General features: G+C 49.5%; 1 protein-coding gene across 6 annotated transcripts in view; it reads right to left on the reverse strand.

Moving 5' to 3' along the window:
* LOC137431420 (integrin beta-1) overlaps positions 1 to 25,796 on the reverse strand; it is a 125,200-nt gene that overhangs the window by 77,283 nt on the left and 22,121 nt on the right. For all 6 annotated transcript variants that reach the window (XM_078781999.1, XM_078782001.1, XM_068122719.2 and 3 more), the window contains exon 2: positions 8,899 to 8,977. In XM_078781999.1, the coding sequence (XP_078638125.1) occupies positions 8,899 to 8,977 (79 nt within the window). The remainder of the gene's footprint in view (positions 1 to 8,898; positions 8,978 to 25,796) is intronic.

Genomic DNA, 25,796 nt, shown 5'->3' on the forward strand with positions numbered 1-25,796 from the left:
GGCGCTTCGAATTGCAATTGACGGAAAGGGGGGAATGGAAGGGAATCTATCTCTTTCACTGGTGCAATGGAGTATTTCAATTAATGGAAGACACAGCCTTACGCTAATACACAGAATAAGAGATAACTATCAACAGGTATATTCTATTACTTGGCTGACGTGTATGCTTGTGGACTATGGGACGCCCTTTTGGTCTTTACACAGCTCCGGAGGCAGGAGGCACAGAATAAACAATAATCACAACAATACAGCACACAATCAAAAAAAATATACAGTCCTCATATCCACAACACTGCACCCTCCTCCTCTTAGGCACGTCCCGGGCCTACAACTTTTATTTAGTGTGACACGTAGGTGTAGTTCCCTCTACTTTTAACCTGACCCTGAGTGCGACAGTTTTAAAACATAAATAAATGTGTCCCGCTGCTCCATTGCACCCTGCCTAACAGACTTACGCCCACAGTTAACCGAATTGCGGAATGGTCTTCAAACTAAACACTGACGGTGGGGAGCATTATTTACACTGACGCTATTTTTATTTACAAAACTAACCCAGGACCTGTAATTGTTCTTTCTGGGGGGGAGACAGTCTGCTCTGCATCGACGCACCATGAACGCACCCAATAACGCACCAATACACACCCACGCACCAATCGGTGCAGTCACCATAGTTCATCAGTGTTCCATAAAAATAAACCAACAACCCCTAACCCTGCAGGTGATCTCTTGCTCTTCGGCTCCCTCTGCTGGTTATTATTATTTGTCTTCCAGATGTTGTCATTCTCTTTTGCTTTGCTTACTGGCGGCCTATTTGCAATAAAGTGTGCCCAATGTGCCCTTCTTTATTTTCTTTTATTTATAGCCCACAGGGCCGACTAGTGTGGTTCACCTGTGGGGCATCGGTGCCCTGTGGCCAAGGTCCGCCAGCAAGATTTCAGGCCCTCATGGCCGGTTCCAGCAGAGGGGCCATGCCCCAACCCATGGGGTCCATAAGTGGTGCTCGGCCACAGGCATGTGGTCCATAATGTGGTGCATCGATGCAGACAGCTGGTTCTGGGAATTTCGGGCGCACAATGGCCGACCCACGCACGCTCCCCTCGGCGCCCAACGGCGCACAGGTCATGTGGGAGACAAAAGGGGAAAGACAATTGAGCGAGGGGTAAGGTCACAAGGGTACACGTCAAAAAGGCAATGCAAGGCGAAATGCGTACGGAGGGCGAAGTGAGAAAGCTCGTCCCTACCGTACGTCACCCCCCTGTTACCTAGCCCACCCTTGCCCTTACCCCATATGTACAAAACCTACACATTACCAAATTCGTCACTACTGTCACGTCTCCCCATATTTCCTCTATACCAAATTCGTCACCACAATCCCTCTATCCAAAATTTGCCATCACCAAATTCATCATCAGTCCTCATAAGGAGGCAGAGATGGAACATCAAAGCACAATGTCACACCCACGTCATGATGCGTCTCACAATCCAAAACATTTGCATCAAAAATAATTAAACATGGCATGGTGCGGAGTACCTGTCACCTCAGGTGAGTGGATGCAGATGGTGCGAGGAGATCCTTCATCCTAACTATCCTCTAAATGATTTTAACACACTTTACACTACCCGGGGTCTTTCTCTGGCCAAACCATTGGCCCTCTTACACTATGGGTTCTAATAACCAATTCCCATTGGCCAAACTGTGGTGCTTCTCAATTTGGGGTCTCACTCCCCCGATTCATCTCCCGGTGCTCTAGCACAATTTCTGGGCTGCGACGTGTACCTCTCCCAACAGGTCTACCCACCTGCACACCTCCACCACTGTAGTTGCCACCCGAGCTTACCTAGCTCCTTACCCTAACCTAACTAACTGGGGACAGCCCTTCTCCTGGCTCTGTCACCCCATGGTGCCCTCTGGCACTGGGCTACCCGGGTCCGTCCTCCGGATCCTCGGGCCCCATCCACAACAACTACTACCGGCTCCCAGAGCCCACCTGCGGCCTCACCTGGCCGACATCCTTACAGTGGTGGAGTGCCCAAACCAACTACACACACTAACAGGCTACACGCCCAGCCATTTCCACAACACCAACGCACCCATCCACATACCATTCTGTCACCCGCACCACAGATGCCAATATCCAACCACAATTTACCTATACCCTCTACCTAACACTTGCACTACCCGCCCCGGGTATCCGTGATGGGGGTCCACTCTTCCCCCATTCACACCTTCGCACCATCCACTCCACTCCACAATTTCCACTATACTCACTCCACGACCATCCATTCCAATACTCCATACCATTTATTCCATACACCTGTCTTTCATTCACCTGTCGTTGCACACCTGTGCAATCCTACCTGGTGCCACCTGCACCCTCCTCCTCTTCCTGGACCATTTGGTCAACACAACACGCAATCACCACTACTTCCTCATACACTGCTCCATTCACCTGTCAGTTGCACACCTGTGCAATCACACCTGTTCCATTCTCACCTGTCCAATCCTCACACACACGGCATCATCTCAGCTAACTACTCCCCTCTGAAACTTGCGCTTCCCAGTCGTCCCTTTAAACTATTGCGCTCCCACGTCATTATAATCCACACTAAGCTACCTGCGTCCCCACTACAGGTATCAGTCACTAACTACCCTTATCGTCACCTAATGTCATCTTCTAGAGCCCTATCAATATAACCTAACCCACCCGGGCTAGTTTTCACTGCCATACACCCCATAATCTATTGCTCCTTTGCCCCCACCTGTGAGGGATGGTGGATTTGCCATCCCACCACATCGGGGGTCTCTCACTACCCATTTTCGCTCGTCCAAATCCAACAATTCAAAAATTTTCCATTTACTGCCAATTCTATTCACTTTTCTAAATTTCGTTTTAAATCACTATCACTATCACCATCACCCGTATACTTATTACATCCTCTCGGTGCGCCAATTTCCTTCGAAAGCTCGGCTTCGTACAGCCGAGCCATGAACGCGGGTTCTTTTGTGCCAGCGGCTGGATACGTCCCGCATTCGTGGCAGGGATGGGGGCTTACCCGGGCCGAGATCCCACGCACCACCTCGGCGTGGAGCCATCCAATGTCCCGATCTCGACCTGCCGGCACGTCTCAATAGAAAGTGGTCGCCATGACGACCCTTCCTATCGGGCGGCCCGCTCCGTTTAGTGGAGCCCGGACGCGGCCGATCCACGCGAGGCCCAGCGTGGATCGCGCACGGCAGTTCTTTCGAAACCGCCGTGGTTCGGATCCCCGCTGGTTCTCGCGGCACGCGAAGCCCGGCACGCACCGAGGGCCCGAGTCGGCTATAAGTCGTTCTAACCTTTAACCCGGTTATCGTCGACGCCTCACCTGGATGCTTACAAGCATACGCTACCCCTTTCGTGCTCATACATGCAGCCGTTTCCATGCTCTTGGTCGTACCTTCTCTAACACACCTCGGTACACTCATTCCGCTCACCGACTTGGTCACACACCTGACCACCGAACACCTTGGCACACATTCGTTGGTTGCACACCTCACCAACACACCTCTTCGCGCCCCCTCCTCGGTCACTTCCTCTGTGACAATCACAGGTGTGCTCTCATTCGCACACCCAACCACGTGCCTCACCACCAACTCAAATGTGCCTTCCCACACATGCTCTACCATTCCAGGTGTGCATCCTTCCATTCCAGGTGTACATCCTCGCTCACCTGTCACAACCAACTCACGCTCCGTTTCACTCTCACTACTCTCACCTCCACTCTTGACAACGCACTCTTTCCTCATGCACCCGTCCGTTACACACCTTTCTCGCGCACACCCTCCCGTTACATCCTCTGTAACACTCACCACAGGCGTACACTTCCTCGTTACATCCTCTGTAACACTCACCACAGGTGTACACTCTCTCGTTACTTCCTCCGTAACACTCACCACAGGTGTACACTCTCTCGTTACTTCCTCCGTAACACTCACCACAGGTGTACACTCTCTCGTTACTTCCTCCGTAACACTCACCACAGACGTACACTTTCTCGTTACATCCTCTGTAACACTCACCACAGGTGTACACTCTCTCGTTACTTCCTCCGTAACACTCACCACAGGTGTACACTCTCTCGTTACTTCCTCCGTAACACTCACCACACCGCGCTTCCATGTACCCCCTCGCACACGCGCTTCGACCGGCTCACTCCTGACGGCACACTCACTCCTCGGCGTGCACTTTTTCCTCACACACCCCATGGTCGGACATTCTCGCACACCTCTTTTTTCGCACACCTGTCCTGTCACACACTTCACCAACGGCCTTTCACGAACACCCGGATCCAAACCAATCCCCAAGCCGACTGAAGCTTTCCTCACATCATATACATTGCCACTCACCTCCGTACCTTGTCTCCGCACCTCCTTTGCCACCTGCAAACTTTTTATTTGGTTAGTGAGCATCTCATCATGATTTGAACACAGACTTTGTACATTATCCATTTCTCCCTGCAATTCCCGGGCTACCTCCGTCATCTCTTCAATTTCAATGCCCACTTCCGCTTTTTCTGTACTCACCTCGACGACCGTTGGCTTTAATAAAATTCCCTCTACCTCATCGGTCGCCGGCTTTTCCAAGCCCCGGGTCGCGATTTCTACCCCCGTCATTGTACCCGTGCTTTCCTCCGCTTCGCTCAACCAGCGCTTTTCGACTCGCGTTACCTCCTCGTGCACCCCTGGGACCCTTTCGCCCAACTTGCGGTCTCTGTCCCTCTGCTCCCGTGCCTCTCTATCGGCCCTCATTCCGTTCGTTGTTGCTTCAATTTGGTTTCCCAATTTGTTCGTTATTGCTTCCATTTGGTTTCTCAATTTGTTTAACAATCGCTCACTGTTCCGCTTCAAATGGGCTTCCATTTCAGCCATAATTAATTGCATGTTTCCACCGTTGGTACAAAGGACGCGGCAAAATTTGGTGCCGCTACACCCACATGCGTGAGGACGCCATTTTGTGCACCTGATACACCCTCAACCACACCTTCTTTACTCTCCTCCACCATTTTTTTTTCTAAGTCCTGGTCGATTCTACCCCGTCTATCTCTCCCACCGGCATCCCGTCGCCTTGAACAGCCATGGCGCGATTTCAAAATTCAGGTTTTGTAAAACAAAACAAATTTCGGCCGCTCCAAATTTTGACCAAATTTTTTTTTTTCCTCTATTCGTTTTTTTTTTAAAATTTGGTCGGGCCTCGAATCTCACTCCCAGACACCAATTGTTATAGATCGCGGTTAGATGTTATAGACCGAGCGGTGGTGTAAGACCGCGACCTAACAAAACTCACCCGATTCACCCAGACTTTGGCCGTATCGCACCCCAGCTGCTCAATGAGGGAAAAGACGAAAACGACGCAATGCAAAGAGGAAAACGAAGGCAAAGAAAGGTTTGGAAATACGACTGAATTTATTGACTATTTACACACAAGCAAAAAGAAAGCAGTCACGTTTATTTACAAGCACATAAGACGCAGGTGACACAGGGAAAATACTAGCTTATACAGACTTAATTAACCCAGGACAGAACAAACAAAAGACACTGACTCACGCGGGGAATTGCAGGAGGTGGATGGCTGGAGGTGAACGCTTGGTGGAGCCAACGCGGAGCTTGGTGGAGCTGAACGCTTGGTGGAGCCAACGCGGAGCTTGGTGGAGCTGAACGCTTGGTGGAGCTGAACGCTTGGTGGAGCCAACGCGGAGCTTGGGGGATTGGTGTGACGGGTTCTCTCTCCTTCCTTAGTCCCACCCAGTCCAACAACTTCCTCTCTTGCTTCAGGACTCTTTCTCTCTCTTTCTTGGTCCCTCACTCTTTACCACCGACTCCTCACCGCAACCAACGCAACCACTTGACCACCACCTCTACTGACTGACTCTTCACCACTCTGCACTTGACGACCGACTCCCAACCAACTCAGACCAACTCAAAGTCCAACTCCAGGCCTTTCTGTCTTCTGCTCTCCTCTGTAAAAACGCATCTCCTCCTGGACACGCCCTTGCCTTGGGTTATAAAGGCCCCCGCCCCTCAACCTTTGCGACCCTCCCCGATCGCTCTTCCTCCGCCCTCTCTAGCCGAACCCCTGGCTCATGGTTGGTCGAGTGGGGCGGGCTCACTCCTCCCCTCTATGACGAGGTGGAGACACGCCTTTCTTCCCCGACTCGAGCCTCGTGGTCAATGGCGGATGAAAGGAAAAAACCGACCAAAATGCGGAAGGCGCTTCGAATTGCAATTGACGGAAAGGGGGGAATGGAGGGAATCTATCTCTTTCACTGGTGCAATGGAGTATTTCAATTAATGGAAGACACAGCCTTACGCTAATACACAGAATAAGAGATAACTATCAACAGGTATATTCTATTACTTGGCTGACGTGTATGCTTGTGGACTATGGGACGCCCTTTTGGTCTTTACACAGCTCCGGAGGCAGGAGGCACAGAATAAACAATAATCACAACAATACAGCACACAATCAAAAAAAATATACAGTCCTCATATCCACAACAATATATATATATATATATATATATATATATATATATATATATATATAACTGTGAGAAATAGTAGAAACTCCACAGTACGAGCAGGGCGTCTCATTTGCATTAAATAAATATTCGGGAGATTAAATCAGACGCGGACATAGCTTCAGGGTGGTCGATCTTTAATTCTCGACAAGCTTTCGACCAACAAAGGTCTTCTTCTTAGTCGTCCCAAGTTAGTTCTTCTTAGTTTTTCCACTTCTCCCGAATATATATATATATATATATATATATATATACAGTATATATATATATATATATATATATATATATATATATATATATATATATATATATTGTAACGGATTTGAGAATTGTGGTTGTTTTGTTGTGTAAATATCACCCTCCGTAGTGTAAAGAAAGATCGAAGGTCGTCCTTAGTTAAGCCATCGCACACACGTAGCAAATCTATGATTTCCCTCATTAGTTATGTCCTAGTAAATGTAGTTGAAGGCTCTGTGATCCACTAGTTCATTACGTTGCATCAATTAAATAAGACAGGTCGCTCCGACGCCCCATGGCATCTTCAAAGTGCCAGGTTTGCTGCAATTGCCTCCATTGACCACGAGGTAAAGCATCTTCAAAGTGCCAGGTTTGCCAGGTTTGCTGCAATTGCCTCCATTGACCACGAGGTAACCTCGGAGAAGAAAGGCGTGTCTCCACCTCGTCATAGAGGGGAGGAGTGAGCCAGCCCTTGCCGACCAACCAAGGATGAGGGGTTTGGCTTTGAGAGAGCGTGGAGAGAACCGTCGAGGAGGTTCCCGAAGGTTTGAGGGCGTGGCATATATAACCCGCGGTGGGACGCCCCCGAGAGAGAAGAGTCCTGGACAGAGGGAAACGAGAGAACAAAAGCCGTTTGGAGAGCACGCGACGCAGCGGTACGCAGGAGCAGCTTGAACCAGCGGAGCTCGAACAGCAGCAATAGCTTGAACCAGGGGAGCTCGAACAGCAGCAACAGCTTGAACCGGCGGAGCTCGTACCACAGCGGCTCGCACGACCGCAGCTTGGGCGTTGACGGCGGCCCGACCGTGACCCAGTTCCCGTGGACCTTCCTCTCCCTCCAGCTATCCACCTCCAACATTCGTTCCTGCCATCATCCCCCGTGTAAGTGTGCTCGTAGTCTGTCTTTGGTCTTGTCCCTGGGTTTATAAGTAAGACTGTTTAATATAAGCTAATATTGCACTGTGTCTCCTTGCTCCTTTCTGTTCAGTTATTTTCTTATCCTTTCCATTCTCCTTGGTTATTTTTGGTCTTGTTAATAGTTCGCAATAAATCATATTTGTTCTTCCTACTTCTTCTTCTTCTCTTCTTCACATTCGGTCGCTTTAGTGATTTCCAGATTGAGGGTACGTGGCGCGATTCGGCCGACGCACATAAATCGGGTCGAGTCTTTGGTAACCGGCTCACGCCGCAGTTCGCTTCGCTCGGCGTTATCCATCCATTACGCTGCGGCCGTGAGTGGGGGAGTATTTCCTCGCATACCGGGAAGCGCTGGTATTTAGGTCATAGGACGGTTGGGCCTAATACCCTACCCAGCGCCGACCGGGCGTGGCGTCATACCCCCGGGACCACGTCGGTCAGTCATAAACGAGGGGATTAATCCCCCCCTCGGTAAGGGGAGAGAGGCCGACGTTGGATTCCGTAACAATATATATATATGCAGGTCCATTGGGCTGGATATGTTTTAAGGGTGCGAAATAGACAGATCAAAAAGCTGCATTCTAACAAAAAAGCCAGCTCTCCACCAGTCATCTTAAGCACAGTGGACAACAAAAGCATTCCAAGTACATGCTGAAGGCAAGCCTTATGGCTTTCTGCATCCATCCTCAATCATAGAAATTGGCAACCAGGAAGGGACTAGCCTGGAGACAGATACGTACGACATCCATTGTAGTCTTAAAATATTGGAATAAAAGAAAACTGTGTGCAGACAGCAGACAGCTGGACCCTCCTTCTGTTGTACCAGTAAAGCGACAAATTGTCGCACGTAATGTGGTCACAAGTTGGACTACACTCTCAGCAAAACATGCACAACTGTAACTCACATCATATGTCAAACCTGACTAGACAAGTCATCAGTGCTCTCATGCTAAACAAAATCATGATGTTATGTGCTCGTTAGCAGTTGAGGGATGTTATGTGAAATTAATTTATATATATGTATGTATCAAAAGTATGAAGCAAAATGGTTTATACTTTTAGGGTATCTCATAATCTCACAGGTATACTAAACATATTCAATACAACATCCATGTACAGCAAACAAATGGGTTATTTCATAGAAAAAGATGTGTTTTCTCTCCAAAGTGGCTACGAATAGCTTACCTGTTTGAACTCGGATGATTAAGAGGAAAAATAATGCCATACTCCCCACCAGGAGATGGCTGCGTCTCCTCTTCTTCATCTGACCGAAACACAACAGAAACTAGAATGGCACTCGGTAAGAGCACATACTTCCGTCAGACTGAACAGTTTATATTTTGTATCCCACTGATAGGCCGGATCTGGATTCGGACTTGAACCAAAATCTAATCGGCTTACCCAAATCATCCACCTAGTTTTGTCATGTCATCCATAACTCTTTGATATATCATGCTACACTCTACACTCTGAAATATCATGCTACAATTGCTAATAATCACTTACAGAAATTGAACCATTCTTGTATCTGAATCCGTATTCGAATCTTCACCAATAACTAATCAATTCTTCCTTGTCACACACCCAACCTGCCCACCAAGTCTCAGCCAAATCCGTACATAACTTTTTGAGATATCGTGCCATGTATAGTTTTTGGCCCGATCTCCTAATGGTGAAGAATCATTTAAAAATTCTCATATCCAGAACCGGATCCGCCGGATCTTCACCAAAATCTAACCATTTCGTCCTCGTCACAAACACTACCTCTCCACCAAATTTCGTTCGAATCCGTCCATAACTTTGAGATATCCTGTTCACAAACAAACAAACAAACAAGGCATCAGGCGGTAGCCTGGCAGGTACGACGAAAATGGACAGAATCAATAATTAATTGATCGATTCATTGTTTAATTGTGCAATCAAAATAAATAAATTATAATCATTAATTAATTAATTTCTTAATCAATTGGCTAATCGCATAGCAAAACCACCGCTGTTTCATCTGAATGTAACTTTTTTTTTAATAGGTAATTAATCGAATAATTTAATAATTAATCGATTAATTGATTCATCAAGGCATCAAAAATACCTTTTTGCCAAAGCACTTGTTCACTATTGTGCCCAAATTTCAGCTTCCTAGTTCAAGTGATGGCTGAGATGTCACCCAGCCAAATAAACGAGAGAACCATGCTATTTGGGTCAATATTTGACCTTGATCTTTGACCTACGTAGTCAAAAAACATTGGCAGCCTCACATTTGTCCTTCGGAATCCTCTGGTAAAGTTTGACGAAGATAGCTGAAAGCATTCGAGTTATTGCACTCACAAACAAACAAACAAGAAGACATCATGCAGAGCACGATACTTGCAAAATCCACCCCTCCCCCCCCAAAAAAATTTTTTTGCCATGGATACATCAAATTGTCCATTTCATTAAGATTAAAATTGACGATCTTAATCAAAGCTCAGGTCTATAGGATTTAAATTGATTATTTTTTCAGATGAAAATAGATGATTTTAGAAGTTTGATATTGAGTTGCTTTCCCTATTCAGTGATGCACTATGCAAATGCTGTTCGATGTTCAAGTTAATAGGACTAGTGAAATACCCGTGCTACGCACAGGTGGGAGGCCAGAAGCAGACAGGCAATGCAAATATGGCGAATGCTAAAGCATGAAACCAAGAAATTCCACATTCCTGTAGCACCCTCAGTCGCACGTCAGACATGGACAGCAAGTTCGTAAAGGAATTCCATGAAAAACGTACCCGTTCGCAAACAAACGGGTATGTTCACGTATAGAAACATCGATCGTGGGTCCGTGGCGAATCGGCATATGGCGATCCACGAAGTTCACGTTTAAAAAGTAGAAACCATCACGGCATGTCGTCATTCACTTGAACTCGATATCTCTTTTTTAATTCCAAACAACATAACTCCAATCACAACATAAACTTTAAACAACATTGTTAATGTTTCCTTCATTGTAAAAACTACCAAGTTAACAGTTAAAAGGATTTCGAGCCGATAGGTGTTATGGCCTTGGCAAGATCGATGGAGACAGCGATCTGTTCGAGTATACACCGCCCAAATAGCTATGTGGAATTCTCTCATGTAGAGATTAAACTCACGTCGTTTGAACTTTGGCCGAGGTCATTATTTACTTTTAATGATGTTTATGTACGAATCAAAAAGATGATAATTGGTTTTGGGTCGTCCTCTCCACATATCTCATGGGATTGTGAGTTGTAGAGACTACCATGATGGTGGGGAGGGGGTTGGCATTCTCTCAAGCAGGGATTCAACCCATGTCCTTATAAAAGGTCTTTGTCCGAGGTCACCGAGTCCGATCGGTGCAGCCGATTGGTGCAGCCATGCAGCGATTGGTGCAGCCGTTTGTGCGGCACCCGGGAAAATAACGTTATGCGGGAGTCCAAACCTGAAAATGCTGGAGGCCAAAGCTGAAATTGGAAAAACAATATAGCCTATTTTACTCCAGGAGATCCCAGGATTACCCACCCAAAATATCATTGCGATCGGTTCAGCCGTTGTTGCGGTACCTTCGAATGGACGGACATTTGGTGAATTACAGTAAGATGAAAATTGATGATTTTTCAGAGAAAAATTGATTTTAGAAGTTTGACCTTGAGTTGACATTTGACATTTTGACCTCAAAAATAGTTGGTCTCCAAATTCGGTGATGCACTAAGTAATTGCTGTTTAATTTTTCAAGTAAATGGGATGGAAAATGACGATTTTTCAGATGAAAAGTGATGGTTTTACATGTTTGACCTTGAGTTGACCTTTGACCTTTTCACCTAAAAAAAATAGCTGGTTTCCCAATTCATTGACTCAATTTGCAAATGCTGTTCAACTTTCAAATCAATCGGATGAAAAATGATGATTTTTGCAATTTGACCTAAAAATTACCTTTGACCTTAAAATCAATAGGCTTCTCAGTTGTGACGATGTCTACAATTTGGTAAAGTTTCATGATGATCGGTTTAACATCGTGACCTGTAGGCAAGGGACAAACAAACAAACAGTCAGACAACCAGACAGAATAACAAAGTCGACCAACCAAATCTTCGATTTTTAAGTAACAAACGGAGACAGACAGGTGAAAACATAACCTCAGTCCACCTTCGGTAGTGGAGCTAATAAGAACATTCTGACCTCAGTGGGGGCACTAATGGAAGTCTTTTCTGTTAATACAGAAATCTACAGCTCATGGAACAGCCATTCTACAAAGAGAAACAGCTTTATGGACTGGCAGAGGGTAAGAGGGGAACAGGCAAATAAAAACGCATGGACACAATACACACGAGTAGTTGAGTGTCAAGGATGGAATCAGAAGGATAAATGAAAAGGGCTTAGAGAGAATAAAAGAGATCGGATGTGGGAAGGGTAGGGGGAAGATAACGTGGCAGCAGCCGGGTCGTTTCCACAAAACAGAATATAGAGAGATGAAGGAACGAATGGAGGTTAGCATCTATCCTAGACTTGGGAAGGAAAAACGAGTATTGGTTTGTGGAAGAACCTGTGTGACCTATAGGTGGATTGGGGGTTGTGGGGGTGATACAGGCGGACAGACGGAAGAGAGGGTTGGTGGAGCGAGACCAGAAGTGAAGGAATAGGAAAGTTCGAGTTCACCAACCTGCCTGCAGTGGGTGAGAATAAGATACTGTGATTCGGTCTCTTGTCAAGAGTTGCCAGTAATACGACAACATTCGACTAGACCACCATTAGAGGAGCAATGTGAGAAATAGCTGCACCAGCCAGATTGGGGAAGCCTGTTCCATAGTACTTGGGATTAAGGCCTTGTACATCATGATAAGCTATGCGATGCTCAGAATGGACTTGGTACTGTGGACAATATTGAGATATCAGCCTGCATTCGAGGCCAGTTTGGAGCTAGCTTATGCACAAACTTCTTCCTTGCGTGGAGCAGAAATGTATTCTCGGGGATTCAAAGCTAATATTTATGGAGATATAGAGGAGTGAGAATTTGGGACTTTCCTGCATTCAAACACATGCTCCAGGTAGCTGAGCAATGATTGTTTTTCCAGATCAATGAGATGCAGACAGATTTGGTGATCCAGCTTACTTCTCTGAATTGTGGGGTTCCATTTTGGACAGGGTGGAGCCATCAGCAAAATGCTACAAAGCATTTTCCAGGGAAGCAGGAGATCATCGATATAGACAATAAATATGGTCTGTTCTTAAGGCACACCAGCTCAATAGTAAAAACAGGAGGCAGAATACCACAAAGATTGGCCCATTATTTAAGTTCATGGCGAAAATTGGATAACCCCTCAAGGAAGGAGTATTGGCAGACAGCTTGGAAAGTAAGGCTGGGAGCCAGACATTGTAAAAGGCTCAAGAGATGTTCAAAGAGATTGCCCTAATCTCTCCTCTGAGGTTTAGAGCATCGTTCCATGCTTTTTTGTAAATGAAGACAAAGTCAAGGCTTGGGTTGTTTTTGTTGCATAACACCAAACAGTTCTCTCGAAGAAGCCTGCGGCACGGAGACAGCCGATGGATCTCCCAAGAGCGACCCAGAAATCCCCCATATCCAGGGTGGTGTACCCCCGGAGGTGTACTTCACGGAGTCATGGCCGTTAGAGAGTTAGAGAGTTAGAGAGTTAGGGAGTTAGAGAGAGAGAGTGAGAGAGTGAGAGAGTGAGAGAGTGAGAGAGTGAGAGAGAGAGAGAGAGAGAGAGAGACTTGACTTTTATGTCCTTTTATTACAAAAGTATTTAAAAAACAATAAATGATGATTCAAAGAAAACAATCATAACAGTTGCACAAGCATTTACATGATAAATAAACAAATTATCAGCAAATAAACAAGCAAGTATTAAGGAAATCAACGACATAGTAAATACTAACTGACCCTCAGCTATTTTGCAAAATGCATCTCTCACACACCACTGCTTCTCAAAGAGTTGTACCTCAGAACAACAACAAAATTCCACCTTCACTCTTGAAACACAGAGAGCTTTAAACATTTCCAAAACATCTGTACTATACAAATCATTCCGTATCTTTGATTTCCTAGTCTTATATATCGCCAACTTGGCTTGTGCAAGAAAGAAATGAGTTAAAATTGTTGTTGGGGAATTGAACCGCCCACTCGGGCCAAAAATAAAGGCAGGAAAATCAAAAACAAAGGAAAACCGTGCAAGTAACATTTTAAAGAAAACAAATGAAGGAGTTAACCGGTCACAGCGTACATACGCATGGGGCAATATTTCAGTTTGTCCACAAAATGGACATTGCTCACTTATCGTTTGGAGAAGCGGTGAATTAGGGAATTTGTGGGTAGGATCCAATGAACAATTCTCCATTAAAGATCCCCAACATGTTTCGGCACAGGCTGTTTATAGTACCACCCCCAAATAGGGTAAAGGGGAGGGGTATTCGGCAGGACTGCAGGCCATCTACAGGGTACAGGGGAGGACAATGAAGGAGAAAGGACTTTCAAGCATTGCACATACAGGTTCTTTTGATTGCTCCCAGAAAAGGAAAGACAGCGGCCAAAACTAATCGGTTCCAAACTGAGAGAACCAGATAGACAAAGACTGGGGAAGGGTGGAGAAGATTCAGAGGTGGGTACGGGAGGGTTGCTTGCCCAATCATTTGTGGCACAGTAGATGCGAAGCACCATTTTCAAAAAGCTGTCATCTCTGCGACACAATCTAATGCCAACCGTCGAAGCCAGAGCGGTAGCACTGATCCACCTGTCATTGGTGGCGTTTGTCAAGTGACACACTTTTGTTAATGAGGCATTTATAAACTTTTGAATGAAGGTGCTTTCATTCACCCACTCACCAAATACAGAGTTGTGAAATAATGGTTCGTTGAAGAACATGGATCGAACTTAAGTCGAGGGGTCACGGAGACAGGTAAAGGCTTGCCACACATTCAGTAGGCTTTGATGAAAGGCAGGTATCATCGATAGGTCTATCTTGGTCGAGTCCATCAGGAACAGCTCGTGTGCAAGGTCCAACTTCCCTGCTTGACGTAAGATGCAGCTGGTAAGCTGTCTCCAGGCCAAACATGGTTCAAACAAGAAGCGCCATGTTGTTCGTAGGCAGAAAGCCATGATGCGGCACTTGACATTGACCAGCCCTTGGCCACCCTCTGCAGTTGGTAAGTTTAGAATCTCTGGTCTCAGCCAATGCTTTCCAGGCCAGAAGAAATGGGTGATGCATTTTTGTATATCCTCCACCACCGTTTTTGGCAGCTGCAGGGAAAGAACCTTGTACCACAACTTAGTGGTGACCAGACTGTTGATGACTAGTACCCTACCTCGGTAGGACAGTTGGCAGAGCAAGTTCTTCCATTTCAGTAACATTACTTCAATGTGTGCCAACAAGCCTTCCCAGTTATGCCTCACAAAATTCCCAGGGCCAAGGAACACCCCTAGGAACTTAATCCCATCTCTTCTCCACAAAATATTGGCAGGGAGAGGAAATAGGGGGGCAGGTAGGGGGTAGATAGAGGGTTGAAGCCACAGCGCTTCTGTTTTTGTCCAATTTATCTTGGCCGATGATGCCCTGCTGAAGAGATCCAATGCACTCATCATCAAATTAACGTCTTCTGACTGTCTGATGCAGACGCAGATGTCATCTGCATAAGCAATGCTTTTTAAGGGGTGGGTTCCAAAAGTAAAACCAGACAACGACTTCCAAAAGGTATTTAAGAGGGGCTCAATGGATAAAGCATACAAAATTCCTGACAGGGGCAGCCCTGCCTTACCCCTCTCCCAACACAAAAGGAGGGTACAAGTTCATTGTTTATCTTTAAGATAGCCGATATGTTTGAATAACATAATTGTATATGGGATAGAAAGAGAGGTCCAAAACCAAAACATTTTAGCACTTCAAAAATATATGTATGAGAAACACAGTCAAAAGCTTTCTCCTGGTCGAGGAAGATCAAGCCACAACTTTCATAATTAATCTCACAGATTTCAATGACATCTCGGACAACAGAGATATTATCCTGAATATTGTGACCAGGAACACAATAAGTCTGGTCCATGTGTATAATGTCTCCTAGTTGGGGTGAGAGACGCAAGGCCAAAGCCTTTGAGAAAATTTTATAGTCCGTACACAATAAGGACACTGGCCTCCACTGTGATATGAGCAATGCATTTCCTTTTTTAGGAAGCAAAGTAAGCACAGCTCTCCTGCAGCTCAGTGGAAGTTCGCCCTTCTTGAAGCTATCCAGGAAAACCAGAAGCAAATCAGGTTCAATCAAGTCCCAAAATTTCTCGAAGAACTCCACTGGCAGACCATCCAGGCCAGGTGATTTCCCTCTGTCCAGGCTTTTAAGGGCAACAGAAAGTTCCTCAATCGTGAGCAGTGACTCCAGATCCGTTCTTTGCTTTGGAGTTGGCGTACCGACACCATCTAACAAGTTCGGAACAAGTTCTGCATCGACATCTGTTGCCTGGTAAAGTGTAGAGAAGAATAGTCTTGCATCCTTCTTAATTTCTACAGGTTTGGTCGTGATTGAATCATCAGGACGTTTCAAAGCAGTAATTTGGGAATGAGGAAATTTTGTTTCAAAATCAAAGAAAAACCGGGTCGGAGAATCCAGGAGGTAAAGGTGCTGAAAGCGTAGACTCGTTAGCACTCATTGGGTTTGATTAGAAATTATATTATTAAGAAGAGACTTCTTCTCACATAGTCTTCGTTTCTTTTGGGGGGTAGGATGGGTTTTTTAATTTGTTTGAATCTGGAGAATCTCCTTCTCCAACTCCACTTTCATTCTGCGTTCTACCTGTTTTTCAAAAACAAAACTGCTGACAGAAACTTCTAATTTGGGCCTTTGTGTTGTCCCACCACAATCGCTGGTCTTTAAAACTGGATTTGGAGCCTCTCAGATTGGACCACACCCTCTCAAAGGCATTCCTAAAGGAGGGGTTATCTAATATGGAAATGTTCAGTTTCCAAAAAGAGTGGCGATTTGGAGATAACCCTACACGGTAACTCATGGTAATGAGGTGATGGTCGGAGAAACCAGACGGGGAAATTTCTGTGGTGGGAGAGAGGTTGGCAAATGGCAAATTTATATAAAATCTATCAAGTCTGGCAAAGGCCACTTGATTATTGGCAACCTTATACCAGGTAAATTGATTGGTGCCTGGATTTTGTATCCGCCAGATATCTTGAAAACCAAAATTTCTTATTATTTTAGATGACAGTCTGGCTGGTCCGGCGTGAGGTTCTGTGCCATTCCGAACGCACTCAGGTTGCAGGGTGCAATTAAAATCACCCCCCATTATGATGCACTTCTGCAGGTCTAACTGCATCATATGGAGTCGTAACCTGTCATAGAAGGTTCGTCGGTCTGTGCCCTTTGAAGGGGCATAGACATTATTTTATTAAAGTTAAATTTATGTCTCCAACAACAAAATCCAGTGAAGCTAAGTGACCTGGGATTATTTCCTGAAATGAGTGGGAGCGGGAAAAAATGGGGATTAATTAGAAAGGCAACTCCTGCTGTACGAGAGGTTACGTACGACAGAGAGGTTACTGCTGTACGACAGATCGCTAAAGTAGCCGGCCTTTTTCATCATTCGATTCCATATAGCGTGAGATGATGGAGTAGAGTGGGTTTCTTGTAAGAAAGTCACATCTAGTTTCCGTTGCCTTACAAGGTTGACCACTTGGAGCATCCTAGACTGGCTCGCACCACCATTTATATTGAGGCTACCAAAGATCGTCATGGAGATGTAAAAGAGGTAAGGAAAGGGAAATATGCGTATCATCCTTTTAGTTCATTTTTTGCCTTAACAATGTATTTCTTAAGCTTTGGGGTTCCGCGAAATTGTGGTCACTGGGTCAGCGAATAATACACCTTGCCATTTCAATAAACCCATGTAGATCAGAAAAATGATCTTTTATTTCAATATATCTTTTTCTAAAAGTCTGGTTCAGAAACTTGAGTATTTGCGATCGTAAGACGTTGGAATCACTGTATGTGGGGAATTCCTCAATGTCAAAGGATTCCTCCTCAGATATGTCAGAAGCACTATCTGGGACCCCTGGCTCTTGAGACACCAGAATACTCTGTGGTGTGCAGGTGTCATCCTGCCCTGTTTCTGTAGGAACAGGTTGAGGGAGAGGTTCCACCAGAACCCCGGGTAATGTGTGGGGGGGGGGGGGGGAGGGGGCGATTCTGAAACCTGTTGCACAATTTGAGGTTCTTCCTCGGGAAAATCATTGTGCTCACGTACATTTTCTAAATTGGCCGGTACAACGACTATTTGATTTGAAAGATCGCCATCAGGTGCATTGGAACACTAAGGGGTCGAATTTTGCTCTCTTCCCCCCCCCCCCCCCCCCCCCAGTCGAGTCTTGACCCAACTTGTCATAATCCACACGAGGATTTAACGTAGTTTGCACTCCAACCTCATCTAGAGGTAGCGCATTCAATTGCTCCACATTAGGCTGAGGGTCCATATCGGCAGCAGGCAGTAGATCTGCATTCACATTTAGCAATACTTCATATCGATTACTCATGGATGTTTCCTCAGGTGGTACTGAGTCCAATGCATCGGAGTCCAACACCACCTTTTTTTCCTTACGGGGTGGAGGGACATTCCGAGGTGTTTTCCTCTTTCTCAAAGAGGAGACGAGTGTAAAACCATCCCAAATGTTATCATTTTCGGAGGTTTTTAACGTCGATGGTACGTTTTCTGTCACAGTATCAGGGATGTTGTCTGCTCGTGCTGCCACTGCGGGGGCAATTTGTGGCCAAAACCGTTTTAGATGCCCAAAGTTCCCACAGCCGAAACATTTAACGTTTCCATGGACGCATATACCTGGTACTCGTGATTATCCACACGAAACGCAACTACCGCGTTGAGCACCTCGTCTGCATTGGATGCAGGAAACACAATGTACACCTGCCACCGGAAGGACATGATTTGTTTAGCCTGCTCGTTGCGACACCCCAGAGATAACATTGTGATCTCCGACACCACTCTATACCGAGAGAGCTCTTTTAAAATTAAATCATTTTCAGGAATGGGGGACAATTTGATATCAAGACTTTCACGGCTGGGGTGTCCAGTGGGGAAACCAGAACAAAGTGCCCATTCTCGGCAGACAAACCGGTCGCCACAATTTCATGGAGGCCTACCAGCTGTTGTTCAGCGACGAATTTTACCAGGCGTTTGTTAATCCGTGAAGCTGCACGGATTTTCTCGAGCCGGATTATGTTACCCACCGCAATAACAATGTCTTCCACGCTGACCTTGTTAGGGGAACGTAGACCACGCCATGTTTCCGCATCAAGCCCTCAAAGGCAGCATGGCGGGAACGTGCCGACATTACGACGATCGGAAAACCCTCGCCCTTTTGGGGAGGGTGGGGGGGGAGGGGGTACAGCTTTCTGTTCAGGTAGGGGGGGAAAGGGAAAAGCGCTACTCGGCATACACCAGCACGAGCGAAACTATCGCGAGGAAACACACCTCTCAATGAGGAAAAGGGCGAGAAATCACAACAACCCGTCAGAGTGCCGATGGACTCACCCCTCGATCTCACCGAAAGGCGTGGGCTCTCTCGTGTGGGCTCTCTTTCTCTATCTCTATCTCTATCTCTATCTCTCAGGGGAAGAAACGAAAGTGGAAAAAAATAGAGATAGTGAAGTGTGGTGCTACGCACACAACTTGCTTGCCAAAGAGGTAGCCACAACGCGTTTGATAACCAAAAGAGTCTTTCTTAAGAAAGCTCAAACTGCAGCACTGGGCGGGCTCGAGCTTGGAGCCCGCATATATGTGCCGGTGCCACGCCTAGTCCCCGGGCGTGGCCGATCGGTTGATAGGCGGGGCATGCCTTCCAGTTCCCCGCCTGGACGTTCGCGCGACCTGCTGGTGCGTTGAATTTGTGTCCTCTTGCCTGTGTCCGCCACACGCGCCCCCCCCGAATTCCCACGCACCTGAAGGGTGAGTTTGCGGGGAAGCCGGATGACCCGGCCGAAACGCCCCCTGGCGATGGGTGCCGGTCTGGGGTGTGGCGGGACGGCGGGGCTGGGGGGTGCCGAGGTCCGACCGCCGGGGGGCGGCCTCGACGCGGAGGAAGAGCTGCTGGTGGGGGTGCCGGGGGTCCGACCGCCGGGGGGCGGCCTCGACGCGGAGGCAGAGCCACTGGCGGGGGGTGGTCCGGATCGAGGTGGGCCGGCTTGAGGCGGTCCACGGAAATGCGATCCGGGGCACCGCCGATTTCGACCGTGAAAAATTTGTCCCCGGTCTCCAACACGCGGAAGGGCCCGTCGTATGGGCGCCGTAGCGGTGCCCGGTGGGCATCGTGCCGGATGAACACGTACTTTGCCGTGCGAAGCTCCGGGCGACGTGGGAAGGCGGGCAACCGTGGTGTGCCGTTGGCACCGGGGCGAACCTCCGGGCGGTCTCCTGAAGTGCGGAGCGCTGTTGTGCCTTTGACCAAGGAGCCGTGGAGTCGGGGATAAATTCACCCGGTACCCGCAGTGGTTGCCCGAAGAACAGCTCCGCCGAGGACGCGCGCAGGTCGTCCTTGGGCGCCATCCTGAGGCCCAGCAGGACCCAGGGGAGTCTGTCGACCCAGCCGCCGTCGCAGAGGCTGGCCCGGAGCGTGGCCTTCATGGAGCGATGAAAGCGCTCGCACAGGCCATTGGCCTGGGAGTGGTAGGCCGTGGTGCGGTGTAGTTTCACCCCGAGCCCTTGCGCCATCGCGGCCCAGAGCTCCGAGGTGAACTGGGGGCCGCGGTCGGACGAGATGTCCGAGGGGGCACCGAACCAGGCAACCCAAGTGGCGTTAAAGGCTTGCGCCACCTCAGCCGCAGACGTCGCCGCCAATGGGACGGCCTCCGGCCACCGTGTGGTGCGGTCGACCATGGTGAGGAGGTGGGTGAACCCTTGCGAGGGGGGCAGAGGTCCCACCAAGTCGACGTGCACGTGGTTGAACCGCCGCTCGGGCACCGTGAACGGGGCCAACGGTGCCTGAGTGTGGCGGTGGACCTTTGCGCGCTGGCACGCAAGGCACATCCTGGCCCAGTCGCAGACGTCCTTCCGGAGGCCATGCCAGACGAACTTTGCCCCGACGAGTTTCTGGGATGCCCTCGCGCCAGGGTGGGACAGGCCGTGGATGGCGTCGAACACCGGGCGCTGCCAGCCATCGGGCACGATGGGGCGAGGCCGGCCGAGGGAGACGTCGCATAAGAGGGCCGTGCCCACGACGTCGAACGGCACCTCGGTGACGCGGAGGCCCGTGACGGCGGTCTGCAAGGCCTGGATGCCGGGGTCGGCGGTCTGGGCCTCCACCATCCGGGCATAGTCGACCCCGAGGTGGACCGCGTGCATGATGGACCGGGAAAGGCAATCCGCCACCGGGTTATCCTTACCTGCCATGTGACGGATGTCCATCGTGTACTCGGACACGGCAGAGAGGTGGCGCTGCTGCCGTGCCGACCATGGCTCGGCGACCTTGGCCATCGCGAACACAAGGGGCTTGTGGTCAACGAAGGCCATGAATGGGCGGCCCTCCAGCAGATGGCGGAAGTGTCAGACCACCAGGTGGAGTCCAAGCAATTCACGGTCGAAGGTGCTGTACCGGCGTTCGTGTGGGCGAAGCTGCCGGCTGAAAAACGCCAGCGGTTGCCAAGCACCACGCACACATTGCTCGTGCACCACGCCCACCGCGTAATCCGACGCGTCGGTGGTGAGGGCGATCGGTGCATCGGGCGCCGGGTGCGCCAGCATGGTGGCGTCGGTCAGAGCCAGCTTTGCGCCTGCGAACGCCGTGGCCATCGGCTCCGACCATGTGATGTCACCTTTGCCCGGCTTGCCCCGGAGGGCCTCGTGCAAGGGGCGGAGGAGCTGGGCGACGTGGGGCACGAAGCGGTGGTAAAAGTTCACCATGCCCAGGAACTCCTGGAGCCCCTTGACCGTGCGGGGCCGCGGGAAATCCCTGACCGCCTCCACCTTGGCCGGTAACGGGACGGCCCCGTGCTTGGTGATGCGGTGCCCCAAGAAGTCGATGGTGGTGACACCGAAACGGCACTTGGCAGGGTTGATGATTAGGCCATGCTGGCCCAGGCGTTCGAACAGCGTGCGGAGGTGGAGCAGGTGGTCTTCCCGGGACGCGCTCGCGACTAGGATGTCGTCCAGGTAGACGAACAGGAAAGGTAAGTCACGCAAGACGCTATCCATAAGCCGCTGGAACGCCTGAGCCGCATTCTTCAACCCGAAGGGCATCCTCAGAAATTCGAAGAGACCGAAAGGGGTGATGACGGCCGTCTTCGGGACGTCGACCGGTTGGACGGGAACCTGATGGTAGCCCCGGATGAGGTCCACCTTCGAAAACACGGTCGTGTTGGCCAACCGGGAGGAAAAGTCCTGAATGTGCGGGACCGGGTAGCGGTCGGGGGTGGTGGCATCGTTGAGCCGGCGGTAGTCCCCGCATGGCCACCATCCCCCGCCGGGCTTCGGCACGATGTGCAGCGGGGAAGCCCAAGCGCTGTTGGAGCGCCATACGATCCCCAGCCGCTCCAGCGTGGCAAACTCCGCTTTCGCCACGGCGAGCTTCGTGGGCTCGAGTCGGCGTGCCCGGGCATAGACCGGCGGCCCGACCGTGGGGATGTGATGCTCCACCCCGTGTTTAATGGCCACCACTGAAAAGGTGGGCCGCGTGAGGGCCGGGAAACTAGCGAGGAGGCGGGTAAAGTCGTCCGCTGCCGGAAGCGTGCAAACTAAACTCGCCGGGACGGAACCCTCCAACAAGCCGCTTGGCAAGCCGCTCGGTGAGCCGCTCAACGAGCTGCTCAGTGAACAAGCGAGCGAGCTAAAGGTTTCGGCCTGGACGAGCCGTTTGTACTTTACGTCGACCAACAACCCATTCGCACATAGGAAGTCCGCACCGAGCAATGCCATCGGCACGCAGGCGGTCACGAACGACCATTGAAAGTGTTGCCCGCCGAACCGCAGGGAGAGGCAGCGCTTCCCAAACGTGCGGATGGGTGTACCGTTGGCGGCAAGTAACGCGGGGCCCCGGCCCGCGGTTCGCTTGTCGGACGTGTAGGCTGGGATTACGCTTACCTGCGCTCCTGTATCGTAGAGGAAACGGCGCCCGGACAAGGTGTCCGTGATGAATAGGAGGCTGCCGGAACGGCCGACGCTCAGGGCCGCTACTGAGCGCGGGCCAGGTCATTTCCCGACTTGTCGAACGAGCACGGTGGGCAACACTTCCTCGCCTTGTGGCCGAACCTGGCGTGGTAAGAGCACCAGGCTTGCGGCGGCGGGGGCTTCGGCGGCCGCGGTTTTCTCGGCGGCGGTGGTGGTGGGCGGGGCGCGGCAGCGGCCATGAGGGACGCAGCAGCATCAGCCTCGGGATCCACGACGGCCGCACCGTAACCCGACCGCGTGTCGCAAGCCGCGAAGAACTTGTCGGCCTCTACGGCCAGGGCGCGGGGTTCCTTTATTTTGGAACCGGCCAGCGCGAGGCATACCTGTGCGGGTAGCTGGCGTAGGAAAAGCGCCCGGAATAAAAAAAATCCAGGGCTTGGTCACCCAGCAACGACAGCATATAATCCATCCGCACGGATGGTCGTGTGTCGCCGAGTTCGGGAAGGTCCAGGAGGCGGTCGGCCCGTTCGATCTCAGTGAGGCCGAACGTGGCGATGAGGAGACGTTTGATCGCCCCGTACTTGTGGTCGGCCAGCGGGTGCCGCAGGATGGACACAACTCGGGCGGCAGTGCCGGGCCCGAGGGAGGCGACCACGTGGTAGTAACGGGTCTCGTCCGCTGTTATGCCTCGAAGCTGGAATTGCGCTTCGGCCTGCCCGAACCACACATCGGCCTGTGCTTCCCAAAACTCTGGGAGTTTTACTGCGACAGCGTTGTTGGCCATGGCGTGCTCGGTGGTCAGCGACGGCTGAACCAATCGGGGTCACCAGTGAAGTGTGGTGCTACGCACACAACTTGCTTGCCAAAGAGGTAGGCCACAACGCGTTTGATAACCAAAAGAGTCTTTATTAAGAAAGCTCAAACTGCAGCACTGGGCGGGCTCGAGCTTGGAGCCCGCATATATGTGCCGGGGCCACGCCTAATCCCCGGGCGTGGCCGATCGGTCGATAGGCGGGGCATGCCTTCCAGTTCCCCGCCTGGACGTTCGCGCCACCTGCTGGTGTGTTGAATTTGTGTCCTCTTGCTTGTGTCCGCCACAATAGCAACACAAGCGAAGAATGCAATGGAGGCGGTGAGGGGAATGAGTGGGGGGAGGGGGCGGTCGGAGGAAGGGAAGACCGAGCGGAGGAAACGGGCGTGGAAGTGGGAGGTGGGAGGTGGGGGAGAGGAAAAGTGGGAAGGGAGGACAAAGGTTGTGGTACCGGGTTTGATGAAAATGGAGTGGTGGTATGGGGGGAGACAGAGAATACACAATGTGAAAATAAACAAAAATGGAAAGGAAAGGTGAGAACAACGACCAAAAAACGGGGGGGAGGGTGGGGGAGGTAGAAAGATCGAAAGTCGGAGCAGCTCGCACCTCACCACACATGCACAGCTGCCATCTTGCCACGCCAAACACACAAACAGCGAGAGAGAGCGAGAGAGCGAGAGAGCGAGAGAGCGAGAGAGCGAGAGAGAGAGAGAGAGAGAGAGAGAGAGACACACACACAAAGAGACAAGTGGGAAAGGGCCAGTCCATGGTGATCGATCGGCTCTCCGACCATGACCACGCTACCCTGACAAATCCGGGCCGGAGAGAAGAGTGGGGAGATTTGGTCCCCGACTTGCATTGGAGGGTACAACCACTGCGAAGAGGCGTCCCAGATAGTTGTGGGGGAGGAGTGATCTGAGATGGTGGTAAACACCTGTCTTGAAGATCTTGAGGGCAGAATAAGATTGGAGAGAATGTGTAAGTTGGTTTCACGGGCTGCAAAAAGGGGAACAAATGAGTGCAAGTGGGCAGTGATTCTGGATCATGGGAGTTTCATGAGAAGGGGATTTATGATGGACCGTGTGTATCCTTCAGAAACCTGGTGGGTGGCAGGGGACAAAGTATGGAAAGAACAGAGGGTGCAAGACCAGAAAAGAGGTGTAAGAAAGCAGATTGACCACCGACCTGTCTGCGATGCAAAGTTTAAAGAAGTCTAAAGAAGCAACATTCCCATGGTGTATAGTTGGGGTGGCACCCCAACTGATAACTAGAGAGTTGGAGAGTAAATAATGCCTTAGGTTTGCAGCAATGGTAGATTCCATCCCCTTGTTCATGATGTGGAGAAGATTGACCGGTCAGTAGTTCAGTGGATCATACATTGAACCCTTCTTGTGAATAGACGTGGCTTTGGCAGCATTCCAACACGAATGCAGGCGACCAACCGAGAAAGAGCAAGAAAAGATGAGAGGACATGGTCCGTACGTACCACTGAATGTAGCGTACAAAATGTACATAAGTGATGATAACAGTCTAAAAATTGTCCATCACCATTTTCACACAAGTTGCACCAGCTCACCCTCCATGGCCTTTCCCATCCTCCCACGGGCTTGAGCAACCTCCCATGGGCTCGTCACATGGCCCACCCATGATGGAAACGATTCAGCTGTTGGTGATCTTTTCTGACACTGTGAGCAATGCTGACAGCCTTACCATCGTCTAAGATCGGTTCTTTGATATGTCTGACATTTTGCTGAAGCTGGTGTTTGCTGAAGTCTAGCATGTAGTTTTTGTTTTGTCTAGCATGTTTGTGCAAGTGTAGACAATGCATGTCTAGCATTTTGCTGAAGTGTAGCACGTTTTAAATTATGTCCAATTAATTACATATGGTTGGGGCTTTCAATCTGTTCCATATGTAAGAGGGGCAGGAGAAGAAGGGAGGATGGTATATAGCAGAGAAAGACAGAGGAGGTTGGGTATGGTCGTGTTAGAGGAGTTATAAAAGGGGAAGAACTTGGGATGAGATAGAGGTAATGGGAGGAAAGGGGAATGGAATGTGTAGACATACTGGAGGAAGTGAGTGAAGGGGTGAGGGGTGATGGGGTTATCTGATGCCTCTATTTATGTACCAAATAAATGAATGTTTTTAAAAATAGTAAT

The sequence above is a fragment of the Myxine glutinosa genome, chromosome 7, assembly GCF_964187855.1.
Source record: "Myxine glutinosa chromosome 7, kmMyxGlut1.1, whole genome shotgun sequence".
NCBI classification, from domain to species: Eukaryota; Metazoa; Chordata; class Myxini; order Myxiniformes; family Myxinidae; genus Myxine; species Myxine glutinosa.